Consider the following 18,840-nt stretch of genomic DNA (forward strand, 5'->3'; position numbering starts at 1 on the left):
CTCTGTCCTCATATCTTATAGATCAATGTATGGATGGTCTGTCTCTATCCTCATATCTTATAGATCAATGTATGGATGGTCAGTCTCTATCCTCATATCTTATAGATTAATGTATGGATGGTCACTCTCTATCCTCATATCTTATAGATCCATGTATGGATGGTCTGTCTTATAGATCAATGTACGGATGGTCTGTCTCTATCCTCATAACTTATAGATCAATGTATGGATGGTCTGTCTCTATCCTCATATCATAAAGATCAATGTATGACTGACCCATCTCCATGTAAATCCTTTTATATGAAACTGAGTTATTATACTGGCTATTAATTCTGTTTAAATTTTGTCTCAAGACTTCCATACAAACACCTATAAACATATTATATGTACGTTGTGTATGGTAATTGGCATTATCATCAGATCCTGGCCTTTGTAACAAAACCTCACAGGCTCATCTCTATCATTAAATCTTATATTCTAAATCATTATTAGAATATTATGCATTTAGAAACAAAACTTGGCTATCAGCAACTAAAACTATTCTACTTCAACTGGAATGGTAGCAATTTTTGGGGAGAAAAGAGACTCACTTAGTCATGGAAATCAATTTTAATGTCAAATGACAATTCAAGATTCATTTCACATTTATAAAATAAAAGAAAAAAAATGAAATGAAAAAAAAATGCATCACATTATGCAACAACTGTTCAGGTGGCCTAAATGGTTATAGCATCTGCCTCAGATGTGGTAGGTTGTGGGTTGAACCCCAGCAAAGTAATACCAAAGACTTTTAAAAATGGTCCGAACAGCTGCCTCACTCAGCGTTGAGCATTAACAGATTAGTGTTATGGCTGGTTGGCCTGGTGTCAAGATAATGTGACTGGGTTGGACATGATGCTACACATCTACAGCATGATGCTCCAATGCTAGACATCACTATAATCTGCCACACTGTAAACATTGTAGTGATATGACTAAAACATTGTTAAAGCTATGTTAAAAATCCAAATCACACACAAATACACATTATGCAACAATTTAATTGGATAGCAAATCAACCATGTCACATTAATATGGATATACATTGCAGAATATCCTATATCATGATATCATTTGCCAACAAAAAAACCAACAAGTGAAACAAGTACACTATGTATTTGCTTATAAGTCAAATCACATTACAAACAACCAAAACCCTGACCTCCTGTCACATAATGTACCAACAGATCAGGATGAAAAATTTCTTTTTTAATGATTGCTCCTAACAAAAAGTAATGACCTAGATTTGCTGTGCATTATGCAATGGCAGATCAGGGTCTGTGCAGTTTGCAGTTGGATTCAATTTATGAGTAAGCATATATGGTAACAAAAATATCACATTACACAACTGAGTAAATCTAAACCATTGGACAGCACTCTAGAACTTAATCTATATCCAACACCAAACAAAATACGGCATCTTAAACTATATCCAATTCCACACAAAATATTGCATCTTAAACTGTATACAATTCAATACAAAATATGGTGTCAGACTTTAAAACCCTGCAAGAAAATGCATGATGGAAATGGTTTTATTTGCTTAGAAATTTATTACCATAAATACTCACTTATAAGCCCAATAACAAACTACACAGACCAAGAACTGCTGCTGCATAATGTGCTGGCAGATCTGGGTCTATTTTGTTTGTTAAGTGTAATCAATAGAACAAACAACACAGACCCTGATCTGCCTGTACATTTTGCGATGGCAGATCAAGGTCTATGTTGTGTGTAACTGAAGTTGACTTATATGCAAGTACCTATGGTACAATTATATACTGAAATTTCTTACAAAAGGGTTAATTATTTAATATGATTGTGTTACAGGATGAACATGACTGAACTATAATCAGATTACTAGATCGGACTGTAATCAGACCACTAGACTTAACTGGACTCGGGCTATCAGACTGGACTTTTGTCAAACTACCAGACTGGACTGTAATGAGACTCACCATTACCTGCTTCAGTAAAACAGATTAATATTATACCAATAATCCAAACTGCTGACGTGATGGACTTTCTCTATGGACTTTCTCCATTAGTCCTAAAAATTTAAATTCCTCATGGCTTAATACCAGTTATGTGGACAACTGTTTTTACTATCGATCCAAATAATCAACAGTTCAGTGATCATAAAGTAAGATAAAATTAATGTTGTGTGATAGGTCTATATTTAAAAAAATCTACTTTTAGTTATTTTTATAACAATTTGTGTGTTTATGAATTAGTTACAATCATTTTGATAAAATGTTGTTGTTGTTTTTAAAGTAGCTTTAAAGAATCAGCTCTTTTAGAATTTTTCTGAATGCAACATACATTAAAATAATGATGAACATCAACTACTCTTCTTATTATCCATTACATGTGGACACAAATACAGTGATTACCAAATGTCCAGCTGAAGCAGGTGTCCATTAAGGAAAGGTGACAACAATCGAGGTGCAACTGAATACTCAAGAATCTTAAGCACAAGACACAATACCACAGCATATCAGACCAAATACCAGCTGTATAATCCACATTACCACAGTATATCCAACCCATTACCATCAGTATATCCACAATAACACAGCATATCAAACCCATTACAAACTATATATCCACAATACCACATCACATCTGACCCATTACCAACTGGTCATCCACAATACCACATTACATCAAAACCATTACCAACTATATATCCACAATAACACATCAAATCAGACCCATTACCAACTGGTTATCCACAATAACACATCAAATCAGACCCATTACCAACTATATATCCACAATAAAACAGTATATAAGACTCATTACCAACTGTATATCTTGTTATGTACATTTATGACAACTACAAAAACCTTATTACATACCTGTGGGACAGTTTGGACCTTGTATTTCTGGCTTACACTGGACACAAACACCCTCTTGGCGGTCACATAACCCATCAAGACACTGATATTTACATGGTAACTCACACAGGTTACCATAGAAACCTGCCTTGCATCCAGTAGCTGCTAAACAGTACCCACTGTCTCTGTCACATTTGTTTTCCTTGCAGTTTACTGGGCAAGAAAACTGACATTTGTTTCCATAGTAACCATCTTTACAGCCAATAGAACAGTTTCCACCATATTGGTTGCATTTATTTTGAGCACAGGTAAGTGAGCATGTTGCATTACAAATATCACCATAGTAACCAATGTCACAGCCAAATGAGCAGCTGCCCCCATTTCTGGCACACAGTACAATGCCATTTTGACTTGCACAGTTCTCTTGGCATGAATCCTGACACTGAAGGCCATACCAGTTCTCATGGCAACCATAGATGCATTCACCTGTCACTCTATCACACAGTCCAGCAACACAATTTGGGCAGTTCAGTCGACACTGCATGCTGTACCAATACGGCTCACATCCATATTGACAATATCCCGTCTCCTTGTTGCAGAAAACTTTTGTATCATTGACTTGGCAATGACTACTACAGGCTGAAGAACACCGGACTCCATAGTAACCTGGCTTATCTACTTTGCACACTGTACATGACGCAGTGTATCTTTCACATGTAATACAATTGGCATCACAGGTGCCCACACACTTGTCACCATAGTAACCATCTACACATCCTATACTGCAATTTCCTGTGTACTGTTGACAAAGACCATTGATACAATTGGGACAACTTTGATTACAAAACTGGCCATAGTATGGAGAGCGACATCCCTCTACACAGATTCCACTGTATCGATTACACTTATTGTTGGTACAGTTACCAGATGGACATGGCTGATTACAGAGTATGCCGTAGCTACCAATGGGGCATTCTGAAACAAAACTACAAACTTTAAAAAACGGTACAAAGCAACAACCGTTGCTAGCAACCAAATAAATATGAAATTAAGAAACCTAATTTAAAGTAAAGACAGTGAACAAGTTATTTGGTTAGTTTAATCTTTATGCAAGCCCCATCTATACAGATGTATGCAGTACAAGACATAGAAGTGAGAAATAAGGATCACTTGCCAGATAAACCCTCTCCATTGTTGAAAGCCACATATGAAATTTGGAAGCCATGTCACTTCCATCACAATACTCTGGTAACCATGAGATATAATAAGAAAAAGGTTTACCAGTGATGCCAGATATCATCCATGTTACCACTGATATAAAGTGTCCAATACTTGATAAAATACTGCCAGAAAAACTGATATATCATTTGTGATCATTTATATTCATTCTACAAACAGTATATTTCTAAATGTATGCAAGAATTATATATAGTGATATCTACAAATTGTCAGTGTGTAAAGAGAGGATCTTAAAAATGTGTTTATTTGAAACCTTTATGAAATGACCTGAATAATAATGACATACAACATGAGCTAATTGCAGCATGTGTTCTATTGTATTATTCATGATGTGATAAATTTATTGCCATATAAACAAAGGTTGGGAATTATTTTTTTTTAAATCACATTAAACATTCTGAAATCAAAATATATATCACTGCCTTGTGGCATTGCAAAGTGCTATGGTACAGTGTGGAAAATTATTGTGAAGTATTATGCCACAGTGTGGCAAATTGCATAGTATTATGCCACAATGTAGCAATGATTTTCAATTATTATGCCACAGCATGGTGAATGATTCCAAAATGTTATCCCACAATGTGGCAAATGATTTTCATGATATGAAAATATGACACTTGTAAAGGGCATTATGTGATCAAATAAATGATGTCATTTAAATTAATTTATCTTCAGACTGATAACTGTTCATACATCTTACTACAAATTGTTAGACTCTAATAACTGTCTGTACATCTTGGTACAAATTGTTAGACTTTACTGTCTATACAACCTGGTAAAAACTGTTAGACTCTTCTAACTATCCAAATATCCTGGTACAAATTGTTAGACTCTGTTAACTGTCCATACAACCTGGTACAATTTGTTAGACTCTATTAAATGTCCATACAACCTGGTAAAAATTGTTAGACTCTTCTAACTGTCTATACATCCTGGTACAAATTGTTAGACTCTAGTAGCTGTCCATACATCTTGGTACAAATTGTTAGACTCTATTTACTGTCCATACATCCTGGTACAAATTGTTAGACTCTAGTAGCTGTCCATACATCTTGGTACAAATTGTTAGACTCTATTTACTGTCTATACATCCTGGTACAAATTGTTAGACTGTAATAACTGTCCATACATCCTGGTACAAATTGTTAGACTGTAATAACTGTCCATACATCCTGGTACAAATTGTTAGACTGTAATAACTGTCCATACATCCTGGTACAAATTGTTAGACTTTATTTACTGTCCATACATCTTGGTACAAATTGTTAGACTGTAATAACTGTCTATACATCCTGGTACAAATTGTTAGACTGTAATAACTGTCCATACATCCTGGTACAAATTGTTCAATATCTAAGACATCTTCTATCAGGTCTTATCATAAAAGTCGAAAATTCAAAGGCATATGTTGCAGTTGCCTGAATCAAACTTTTTTTAATTATGCAATTAATTGCTCAACGAATATTCCTTAATGGCATATTATCAAGGAAATTTCCATCAACACTACACCCCAAGTAAACCTAACTTCCTTCTATCCATCATTATCTTGTGCTTTATTTAGAAATGGTAGACATTATGTGATCCTGCCCATTTTGATATGCTATCATGGTAGACATTATGTGATCCTGCCCATTTTGATATGCTATGGTAGACATTATGTGATCCTGCCCATTTTGATATGCTATGGTAGACATTATGTGATCCTGCCCATTTTGATATGCAATACTGTGGTAGACATTATGTGATCCTGCCCATTCTTATATGCTATGGTAGACATTATGTGATCCTGGCCATTTTGATATGCATGCATCTATGCACAATGCTGGTGAACTCCTACACCGTACAAGACAAGGGATTGTATTGTGACCATTTATGGGTATATCAAGTTGTATTACTGTCTCTCATTGCTAGTACAGTACTTAGTTTACATGTTGTAAATTTGTTTGTTTCTGAGCATGTCTGTATGGCTAATACTACATCTACCTTGCTTATATGTTGTAAAATTGTATGTTTTTGCAGTCATGTCTGTATAGTTAATACATGTACTAGCTTACATGTAATAAAATTTGTATATTTCTGAGTATGTCTGTATAGATAATGCATGTAGCAGTACCTAGCTTACATGTAGTAAAATTTTATATTTCTGAGTATGTCTGTATAGATAATGCATGTAGCAGTACCTAGCTTACATGTAGTAAAATTTGTATATTTCTGAGTATGTCTGTATAGATAATGCATGTAGCAGAACCTAGCTTACATGCAGTAAAATTTTATATTTCTGAGAATGTCTGTATAGATAATACATGTAGCAGTACCTAGCTTACATGTAGTAAAATTTGTATATTTCTGAGTATGTCTGTATAGATAATGCATGTAGCAGTACCTAGCTTACATGTAGTAAAATTTTATATTTCTGAGTATGTCTGTATAGATAATACATGTAGCAGTACCTAGCTTACATGTAGTAAAATTTGTATATTTCTGAGTATGTCTGTATAGATAATACATGTACCTGTACCTAGCTTACATATTGCAAAATTTTATATTTCTGAGCATGTCTGTATAGCTCAGGGGTGAGCAAACTACAGCCCACGGGCCACATGCAGCCTGCCAAGGGCTTACATGCAGCCTAGGAACAAGTCATCATTCTCACGGAGTCTGTTTATGTTACTCTGTTTATCAAATAAATGTGCTTCTTTTGAAGTTTAAGTTTTCAAATATTAACATATTAACAACTGAAAATTAATTATGATGTTATTTAGAAAAACCTTTTGTTTTTGCTATTTCAAATATTAATTATTTTACTTAATGAACTATGCAGCCTGCTACAAGGTGTAAATTTGTGCATGCAACACTTGCACTGGAAAGTTTGCCCACCTTTGGTATAGCTAATACATGTAACGGTACCTAGCTTACATGTAGTAAATTTGTATATTTCTGAGCACACAATATGTTGAATTCCTGTAGTTGAAGACCTAATAATTTGTAGGGGTGGTCTGTAGATGTGTAAAATAATTTCAAAACTGTTGAACATTTCTGGGAATTTGTACTGTATCTTATTATCCACCCAAATGTTAACATGTCAGATGTGGGTTTGAATGGAATTCCTGGCCCTGCATCATCACCTGGGGATATACAGTTGTGTCCCCTAGGTGACAACTAATAAACCATTAAGATCCCTACCTTATAATTATCCAGGCACTAATTGGACATAAAAAGAGAAATTGAGATACCGGTATGACTACCTGGCTGTGATATAATTTCTCATCCCCAGGAACTTAGCCCAATCACCATTAAATTATACTTACTGGGCATAAGGAAGAAACATTTATACTTGCAAGTGACACCCAGACTCCATCCCTACCCCCATGGACTCAGTGCCCAGGTCATAGCTTGAAAACTATCAACATCCCCACACTATAACCATCATACCATATATGCTTGTTCAGCAGGACAAGAAATATGCATACAGACAGCTGACATTGACCCGTGTGTCCATCCCTACCCCCAGGTATTTAGTTCCTGGATCATGACTTGGAACTATTGAGATGCCCACCCTATTATGGTATACTCACTTGCTGGGCATGAAAAACTGAATTTAGCAATCAACTAAAATTGGTGGCTGTGTCAGTTCTTGCCTCCTGAGATATCTATTACCCAAGATGTACAGATTTTGGGTGGAAGTGGGTGCTACAAAGCATGGGAGGATGGGTGTGTGTTTTAGGAAACATTTAAATAAATTTTAATACAGTAAAACTTGACATAGTGGACACCTCCATATAGACAACATACATTAACCTCTTCTTTAGGTTATTTTACCTTTATATAAAGTACTGGCACACCTATTTACTTGACACAAAATTAGCTGGTCACCTGGTAACATCTCCAATATCAATCCCGATATATGTGAACCAACAAATTTAAATTTTTTTGACTTTGCTTTTATTTTTTTTCTTGCAAAAGGTTATCTATTCTTCCTTCATGATATTCTGACCTGTTTATTAATTTTTACAGAAAATGATGGTTTTCAAAAATATGATGTACCGGTAATGATGTTTAATAATGTATTGTATATACTCACTTATAAATCAAGTCAAACTGCAAACAACAAAGATCCAGATCTGCCATCACATAATACACATGTGGATCAGGGTCTGTGTTGTTTGTTCTACAGATTACTCTTAGCAAACTGCACAGACCCAGATCTGCTTGCGCATGATGCAATGGCAGATCTGGGTCTATGCATTTTGCAGTTGGACTCCTCTCATAAGCAAGTATGTATGATATGTAAGTGATTGTGTTTATATAACTATATCAAAAAAATGTGCATGCATCTGTCTGTCTGCTCTTCCCCATCTATTTTTGATCTCACTGCCCAAAAGGGTGTTATAATGGCACAGTGGTTAGTGTGCCAGTCTGACAAACAAAACGGTGCAAGTTTGAATACTAACACCAATTTCAGCTACAGTGGTGTATCCTTAGGAAAGCACTATACTCAAAGTATCTCAGCACTAATAACCTACTTGGTTTGGTTTGGTGCTTTAGGGAACAGTAATGTAAGCAGCTTATTTAGTACTGAGGTAATCGGAGTTAAGTGCCTTGACCAAGGACACACCAGAGTAGCTCAGACCCAGGCTGGTTTGATGGTAGGATTTGAACCCACACCCTTTAAAGTCAAGACTCCAGCATGCTAACAACTGAGCCAGCGCAGCTACACATTTTTAATGTTTTTGTGGGGTTTTGTTTAAAACTTCAAAAAGTTTCAAAGAATATCCACTTTTAGAAATGTTCTTTGAATGCAAGATACATTAAAATAATGATAACCAAAAATTGCTCTTCTAACTTAAGTTCAAGGTTATTATCCATTACATGTGGACACCAAAATTATGATTGCCAAAAGTAAATGTACAGCTGAAGCAGGTGTCCATTGAGGAAAGGTGACCACAATATGAAGTACAACTGAATACTCAATAATCTTAAGCACAAGACACAATACAATAGTATATCAGACTGATTACTAACTGTATACCACATCACATCAGACCCATTACCAACTGTATATCCACAATAACACATCACATCAGACCCATTACCACTACATATTAACAACAAAACAGTATATAAGACCCATTACAAAGTGTATATCTTGTTATGTACATTTATGACAACTACAAAAACCTTATTACATACCTGTGGGACAGTTTGGACCTTGTATTTCTGGCTTACACTGGACACAAACACCCTCCTGGCGGTCACATAACCCATCAAGACACTGATATTTACATGGTAACTCACACAGGTTACCATAGAAACCTGCCTTGCATCCAGTAGCTGCTAAACAGTACCCACTGTCTCTATCACATTTGTTTTCCTTGCAGTTTACTGGGCAAGAAAACTGACATTTGTTTCCATAGTAACCATCTTTACAGCCAATAGAACAGTTTCCACCATATTGGTTGCATTTATTTTGAGCACAGGTAAGTGAGCATGTTGCATTACAAATATCACCATAGTAACCTGTGTCACAGCCAAATGAGCAGCTGCCCCCATTTCTGGCACACAGAACAATGCCATTTTGACTTGCACAGTTCTCTTGGCATGAATCCTGACACTGAAGGCCATACCAGTTCTCATGGCAACCATAGATGCATTCACCTGTCACTCTATCACACAGTCCAGCAACACAATTTGGGCAGTTCAGTCGACACTGCATGCTGTACCAATACGGCTCACATCCATATTGACAATATCCCGTCTCCTTGTTGCAGAAAACTTTTGTATCATTGACTTGGCAATGACTACTACAGGCTGAAGAACACTGGACTCCATAGTAACCTGGCTTATCTACTTTGCACACTGTACATGACGCAGTGTATCTTTCACATGTAATACAATTGGCATCACAAGTGCCCACACACTTGTCACCGTAGTAACCATCTACACATCCTATACTGCAATTTCCTGTGTACTGTTGACAAAGACCATTGATACAATTGGGACAACTTTGATTGCAAAACTGGCCATAGTATGGAGAGCGACATCCCTCTACACAGATTCCACTGTATCGATTACACTTATTGTTGGCACAGTTAGCAGATGGACATGTCTGATTACAGAGTATGCCATAGCTACCAATGGGGCATTCTGAAACAAAAGTACAAACTCTGAAAAAAGGTACAAAGCAACAACCATTGCTAGCAACCAAATAAATATGAAATCAAGAAACTGAGGAAAGAAAACAATCAAGTTATTTGGTTAGGTTAATCTTTATGCAAGCCCCATCCATACAGATATATGCAGTACAAGACACAGAAGTGAGAAATAAGGATCACTAGCTAGATAAACCCTCTCCATTGTTGAAAGCCACATATGAAATTTGGAAGCCGTGTCACTTCCATCACAATACTCTGGTAACCATGAGATATAATAAGAAAAACGTTTACCAGTGATGCCAAATATCATCCATGTTACCACTGATATAAAGTGTCCAATACTTGATAAAATACTGCCAGAAAATCTGATATATAATCACAGGTCATTTACTTTCAATCTACAAACAGTACATTTCTACATTTATGCAAGAATTATATATAATAATATCTACAAATTGTCAGTGTGTAAAGAGGGGATCTTAAAAATGTGTTCATTTGATATAACCTTTATGAAATGACCTGAATAATAATGACATACAACACAAGCTGCTTGCAGCATGTTTTCTATTGTATTAATCAGTGATATGATAAATTTATTCCCATATAAACAAAGGTTGGCAAATTGTTTTTAAATTCACCCTTAAAGATTCTGAAATCAATATATACCACTGCTGATGCATTGCAAAGTGTTATGGCACAGTGTAGAAAATTATTGCAAGTGTTATGCCACAGTGTGGCAAACTTCAAAGTGATGTACCACAGTGTAGCAAATGAATGCCATATATGATGCCATAGTGTGACACATGATTGCAAGAAGTGTTATGTTGGGTCACATTGTGTCATTTAAGTTCATTTTATCATTAGATTTGACTAATTGTCCATAAATCCTGTCATTTAAATTCATTTTATTGTTATACTACTACATGTCCATACTTCCTGGTACAAATCGTTAGACTCTACTAATTGTCCATACAGTTTGGTACAATTTGTTAGACTCTATTAACTGTCCATACATCCTGGTACAAACTGTTAGACTTTATTGACTGTCCATACATCCTGGTACAAATTGTTAGACTCTATTAACTGTCCATACATCTTGGTACAAATTGTTAGACTCTATTAACTGTGCATACATCTTGGTACTAATTACTAGACTATTAACTGTCCATACATCCTGGTACAAACTGTTAGACTCTATTAACTGTCCATACATCCTAGTATAAATTGTTAGACTCTATTAACTGTGCATACATCTTGGTACTAATTACTAGACTATTAACTGTCCATACATCCTGGTACAAATTGTTAGACTCTATTAACTGTCCATACATCCTAGTATAAATTGTTAGACTCTATTAACTGTGCATACATCTTGGTACTAATTACTAGACTATTAACTGTCCATACATCCTGGTACAAATTCTTAGACTCTATTGACTGTCCATACATCCTGGTACAAACTGTTAGACTTTATTGGCTGTCCATACATCCTGGTACAAATTGTTAGACTCTATTAACTGTCCATACATCCTGGTACAAATTATTAGACTCTATTGACTGTCCATACATCCTGGTACAAACTGTTAGACTTTATTGACTGTCCATACATCCTGGTACAAATTGTTAGACTCTATTAACTGTCCATACATCTTGGTACAAATTGTTAGACTATATTAACTGTGCATACATCTTGGTACAAATTATTAGACTCTATTAACTGTCCATACATCTTGGTACTAATTACTAGACTATTAACTGTCCATACATCCTGGTACAAATTGTTAGACTCTATTAACTGTCCATACATCCTAGTATAAATTGTTAGACTCTATTAACTGTGCATACATCTTGGTACTAATTACTAGACTATTAACTGTCCATACATCCTGGTACAAATTCTTAGACTCTATTGACTGTCCATACATCCTGGTACAAACTGTTAGACTTTATTGACTGTCCATACATCCTGGTACAAATTGTTAGACTCTATTAACTGTCCATACATCTTGGTACAAATTGTTAGACTCTATTAACTGTGCATACATCTTGGTACTAATTACTAGACTATTAACTGTGCATACATCCTGGTACAAACTGTTAGACTTTATTGACTGTCCATATATCCTGGTACAAACTGTTTGACTCTATTAACTGTCCATACATCTTGGTACAAATTGTTAGACTATTAACTGTCCATACATCCTGATACATACTGTTAGACTCTATGTACTGCCCATACATCCTGGAAGAAACTGTTACACTCTACCAACTGTCCATATACATTTTTAGACTCTATTAACTGTCCATACATCTTGGTACAAATTGTTAGACTCTATTAACTGTCCATACATCTTGGTACAAATTGTTAGACTCCGTTAACTGTGCATACATCTTGGTACTAACTACTAGACTATTAACTGTACATACATCCTGGTACAAATTGTTAGACTCTATTAACTGTCCATACATCCTGGTACAAACTGTTCGACTCTATTAAATGTCCATACATCTTGGTACAAATTGTTAGACTATTAACTGTCCATACATCCTGATACATACTGTTAGCTCTGTGTACTGTCCATACATCCTGGAAGAAACTGTTAAACTCTACCAACTGTCCATATATCCTGGTACAAATTTTTTGACTCTATTAACTGACCATACATACTGGTACAAATTGTTAGACTCTATTAACTGTCCATACATCCTGGTACAAATTGTTAGACTCTATTAACTGTCCATACATCCTGGTACAAATTGTTAGACTCTATTAACTGTCCATACATCCTGGTACAAATTGTTAGACACTATTGACTGTCCATACATCCTGGTACAAATTATTAGACTCTATTAACTGTCCATACATCCTGGTACAAACTGTTAGCCTTTATTAACTTGTCCATACATCCTGATACAAATTGTTAGACTCTATTAACTGTCCATACATCCTGGTACAAACTGTTGGACTCTATTAAATGTCCATACATCTTGGTACAAATTGTTAGACTATTAACTGTCCATACATCCTGATACATACTGTTAGACTCTGTGTACTGTCCATACATCCTGGAAGAAACTGTTAAACTCTACCAACTGTCCATATATCCTGGTACAAATTATTAGACTCTATTAACTGTCCATACATCCTGGTACAAATTGTTAGACTCTATTAACTGTCCATATATCCTGGTACAAATTGTTAGACTCCATTAACTGTCCATACATCCTGATACAAACTGTTAGACCCTATTAACTGTCCATACATCCTGATACAAACTGTTAGACCCTATTAACTGTCCATACATCCTGATACAAACTGTTAGACTATATTAACTGTCCATACATCCTGGTACAAACTGTTGGACTCTATTAAATGTCCATACATCTTGGTACAAATTGTTAGACTATTAACTGTCCATACATCCTGATACATACTGTTAGACTCTGTGTACTGTCCATACATCCTGGAAGAAACTGTTAAACTCTACCAACTGTCCATATATCCTGGTACAAATTATTAGACTCTATTAACTGTCCATACATCCTGGTACAAATTATTAGACTCTATTAACTGTCCATACATCCTGGTACAAATTGTTAGACTATATTAACTCTCCATACATCCTGATACAAACTGTTAGACCCTATTAACTGTCCATACATCCTGATACAAATTGTTAGACTCTATTAACTGTCCATACATCCTGATACATACTGTTAGACTCTGTGTACTGTCCATACATCCTGGAAGAAACTGTTAAACTCTACCAACTGTCCATATATCCTGGTACAAATTATTAGACTCTATTAACTGTCCATACATCCTGGTACAAATTATTAGACTCTATTAACTGTCCATACATCCTGGTACAAATTGTTAGACTATATTAACTCTCCATACATCCTGATACAAACTGTTAGACTCTATTAACTGTCCATACATCCTGATACAAACTGTTAGACCCTATTAACTGTCCATACATCCTGATACAAACTGTTAGACCCTATTAACTGTCCATACATCCTGATACAAACTGTTAGACTATATTAACTGTCCATACATCCTGATACAAACTGTTAGACCCTATTAACTGTCCATACATCCTGATACAAACTGTTAGACCCTATTAACTGTCCATACATCCTGATACAAACTGTTAGACTCTGTTAACTGTCCATACATCCTGATACAAACTGTTAGACCCTATTAACTGTCCATACATCCTGATACAAACTGTTAGACTATATTAACTGTCCATATATCTTGGAACAAATCGTTAGACTCTATTAACTCTCCAATACATACTGATACAAACTGTTAGACTCTATTAACTGTCTATACATTATGTTACAAACTATTAGACTCTTTTAACTGTCCATACATCTTGGTACACATTGTTAGACTCTACTAACTGTCCATACATCCTGGTACAAATGTTAGACTCAATTAACTGTCCATACACCCTGGTACAAATTGTTAGACTCTATTAACTGTCCATAAATCTTGGTACAAATTGTTAGACTCTATTAACTGTCCATGCATCCTTATACAAATTGTTAGACTCTGCTAACTGTTCATATATCCTGGTACAACTTGTTAGACTCTAATAACTGTCCATACATCATGGTACAAATTGTTAGACTCCACTAACTGTCCATGTATCCTGGTAATAATTGTTAGACTCAAATAACTGTCCATACGTCATGGTACAACTTGTTAGACTCTACTAACTGTCCATACAAGATGGTACAAATTGTTAGACTCTACTAACTGTCCATGTATCCTGGTAATAATTGTTAGACTCAAATAACTGTCCATACGTCATGGTACAACTTGTTAGACTCTACTAACTGTCCATACAAGATGGTACAAATTGTTAGACTCTATTAACTGTCCATGCATCCTTATACAAATTGTTAGACTCTGCTAACTGTTCATATATCCTGGTACAACTTGTTAGACTCTACTAACTGTCCATACATCATGGTACAAATTGTTAGACTCCACTAACTGTCCATGTATCCTGGTAATAATTGTTAGACTCAAATAACTGTCCATACGTCATGGTACAACTTGTTAGACTCTACTAACTGTCCATACAAGATGGTACAAATTGTTAGACTCTACTAACTGTCCATACAAGATGGTACAAATTGTTAGACTCTACTAACTGTCCATACAAGATGGTACAACTTGTTAGACTCTACTAACTGTCCATACAAGATGGTACAAATTGTTAGACTCTACTAACTGTCCATACAAGATGGTACAAATTGTTAGACTCTACTAACTGTCCATACAAGATGGTACAAATTGTTAGACTCTACTAACTGTCCATACAAGATGGTACAAATTGTTAGACTCTACTAACTGTCCATACAAGATGGTACAAATTGTTCAATATTAAAAGCATCTTCTCTCAGGTCTCATCATAAAAGTTGAAATTCAAAGGCACATAATTTTGCAGGTGTTTCAATCAAACGTATTTATAATTGCATAATAAATTATTCAATGATGCCTTAAAGGTATAGTATGTCAAGGAAACACTTCCTCATTACACCCTAGTGAATCTGACTTCCTGGGGACATACAGTTGTGTACCAATGTGTACCAAGATGTATGGCCACAAAGTCACAACTTAAAAAAACTATTAAGATCCACACTCTATAATTACTTAAGCACTTAATGAACTTAAAACAAGAAATTTAGGTATGTACCTGGCTTAGACCCCTGGGTCTATTCTAAACACCAGAGATTTAGCCATTAAATTGTACTTACTGGGCATTAAGAGGACTAGTGCATACAGGCAACTGACACTTGGAATCCATTCATAATTCCTTTGGACTTAGTCTATGGGTCATAACTTGAAAATTATTATCATCCCCACCCTATAATCATCATACCATATATGCTTGCTGAATGAGACAAGAAAAATGTATACAGGTATCTGACAATGACCCTAAGATCCCAATTCCCTACCACCAGGGACTCAGTAGTAGGTGGGACAAAGCAAAAAAGAGGAGGGGTATGCGTTTTACAAACACTTCAGTATTATTTAATACAGTAAAACCTGCGACAGTGGACACCTCCATGTAGACAATGTACCTTAAATTCTTCTTCAGGTAATTTTACCTTAAGTTTATGTATAAAGTATAGTTTACTATGGTCACCTAGTAACATATCCAATTTAAATCCAGATATGTGTCAACCAGCAAATTAAAGGATATTTGGCTTTTCTCATAAATAAATTTATATTCTTGCTAAGGGTTATCTTCTCCTTCTTCACCATATTCTGAACTATTTATTCATTTTTACGGAAAATGATGGTAACAAAAAGATGATTTTTGATAATGTATGTGAGATACTGTGTTTTTATAACAGTACAAAAAATACTGTGCATGCATATGTCTGTTTGCTCTTCCCCAATCATTTTCTATCTCTCTGTCCTAATGGGTGCTACAGTGGCATAGTGGTTAGAGTATCAGACTTGCAAACAAACGGATCCAGGTTCGAACACTACCATCAGATATTAGCCTTAAGTCCAGCTACAAGTAGCTTTTTTATTGATAAGGCTAAATGTAATAAAAGTACCTTGCCCAAAAACATTAAATTAACAATTTTAAAATTAATTTTAAAATTTAAAATTAACATGGTAGCTGATCCAGGTTGGTCCAATGGTAGGATTTGAACCCACACCTTTCTGTATTGAGTTTGGCATGCTAACAAATGAGTCGGCACAGCTTGAAATAACCTACTTGTGTTGATGTGTTGTACAACACCATATCAAACAAAAACCAAAGTCCTTTACCTAGCTGTTATCCAAAAAATCACAAAAAAGAATATCACTATTTCTCAGTTACCTACAGTGTATAATATACAACAATCATATTTGTACAGTGAAGCCTTCTTAGAAGACACCTCTGTACAAATGGCATCTGTCCATAAAAGGAAACATTTATAAATCTCTATCTTTAGTTTCTCTACAGTTTTAATACCTTTATTATAATGGACCATAAAGAGCACATTAGTGTGGTCTCTTCTACCCTGCTGCAGACTATTGAGGTATGTTAAGGTGGCAGGGCCCAGTTTCGTAAATTGGCCCCTGGCAAATTTCTAATAACTTAAGGCTATGGTGTGACTTTTTCAGCTATTTATTGTTTACTATTTATAGATATGGATATATTTGTGAACTAGGTGTTTCGGGCTTGTGTTGTTCTTGAGATTGATGTCAGGCATGTACATCTTCCATAGTTGCTCTGCAGTATGTTGATAGTGAAATACCAATAGTTGGCTAGGAAGAAGAGCTTAGCCTCCTATAGCAGTAGACACATGGGTTCAAGGCAAGTAGAGTATCTCAAAAACGGCTTGGATGACAACTATTCTGAATTGCATCAAACTATTTAGTAGACAATGTTTTTCAAAATTTTCATCCAGGGAAAGGGCTTGCGTTTGCACTGTGAGCACCACATGCTGTCAAAAATGGCATTTGGATGTGAAAAATGCATGTATAAAATAGGGGTTGGGGTGCATAAACTTCTTCTGCTATAAACTGCCATTGACTTCTCTGGTCAAGTGAATACTATTCTTATGCTTTGTTTTAATATAGGTATCTAAAAATATGGACCTTTTTGACCTCACTTGTGTATTTGATTTTTTATGATTTTTTATACTAGGTCGCTGATTGCGGCATTAAATTTGTACATAGAAACTGGCCCCTGCCCCCTTAGGAATAGGTCTGTTCAATCACCTCCTGAAGAAGGAATTAAGGGAGGCAATCCTTTCTGCCCTGGAAGGTGTCCGATGATGTTTCAGTTGAGAAGGCCTGTGACTTTTTTGTTTTCAGTTGAGAAGGCCTGTGACCTTTTTGTTTTTAAAGAAAAAATTATTTTATATTAAAACATTCAAGCTGCATTTGAAGGATATTATGCCCTTTAGGCCATATTTTTATTTTGTACAAATTTCTTGAGATTATAACCTAAACTTACTCTGCACCAGATAGCCAGGATTGTTGACTGATGTGCAATTCGTGTAATGTCAATTATAGACAGGTTTCAATGAGTACAAAAACATTACCCCACACCATGCAGTATACTATTAGAAAAAAATACAACTGTCAATGTATCTTTTAATTCATACAGATCTTTGAGGACAACCTTATAAGGATAAAAATATATGACCAGTATCCTGAGGTAACCATGTTGCAAAGCAGCCAATTTAGGGAAGTTTCATTGTATAAAGGTAACTCAGCTGATACGGCATCTGGCTCATAATCCAAGGACTGTGGGTTTTGATACCCACCCAGACCAGCTCCTATTGGCTGCCTCAGTGTGTTCTTGGAAAAGGAACCTGGCTTCCATTTTCATGGCATGATATCACCAGTAGTGTGTTGAAGGTGCCATTATAAACCAACCAACAAACAAAGTGACCAATCAGCGAAGCAGCCAAGTGACCAACTGTATTTAAGACTTCGGATTATAAAGGTAAGATAGTGGTATAACTTAACAATATGGACTAAACCTAGAAGACTGACAATTTTTTAATATAACCTCACTTTATTATTATTATTATTA

At 35.5% G+C, this 18,840-nt stretch overlaps 2 protein-coding genes across 3 annotated transcripts in view; both read right to left on the reverse strand.

Annotated features, from left to right (window-relative positions):
• The window catches only part of LOC149793107 (uncharacterized), a 137,468-nt gene that overhangs the window by 54,497 nt on the left and 64,131 nt on the right, over nt 1-18,840 (reverse strand). The gene's annotated exons all lie outside the window — the stretch shown is intronic.
• On the reverse strand, nt 2,028-13,335 carry LOC149793108 (uncharacterized). Its single transcript, XM_089968903.1, has 4 exons — nt 13,308-13,335; nt 9,309-10,262; nt 2,901-3,854; nt 2,028-2,089 (listed from the first exon to the last, which is right to left on the reverse strand). Exons 1-4 carry the CDS (start codon nt 13,333-13,335, stop codon nt 2,028-2,030), a joined length of 1,998 nt encoding a protein of 665 aa, XP_089825029.1.

The sequence above is a fragment of the Sinohyriopsis cumingii genome, chromosome 8 (genome assembly GCF_028554795.1).
Source record: "Sinohyriopsis cumingii isolate HCF-2022 chromosome 8, ASM2855479v2, whole genome shotgun sequence".
In the NCBI taxonomy this organism is placed as follows: domain Eukaryota; kingdom Metazoa; phylum Mollusca; class Bivalvia; order Unionida; family Unionidae; genus Sinohyriopsis; species Sinohyriopsis cumingii.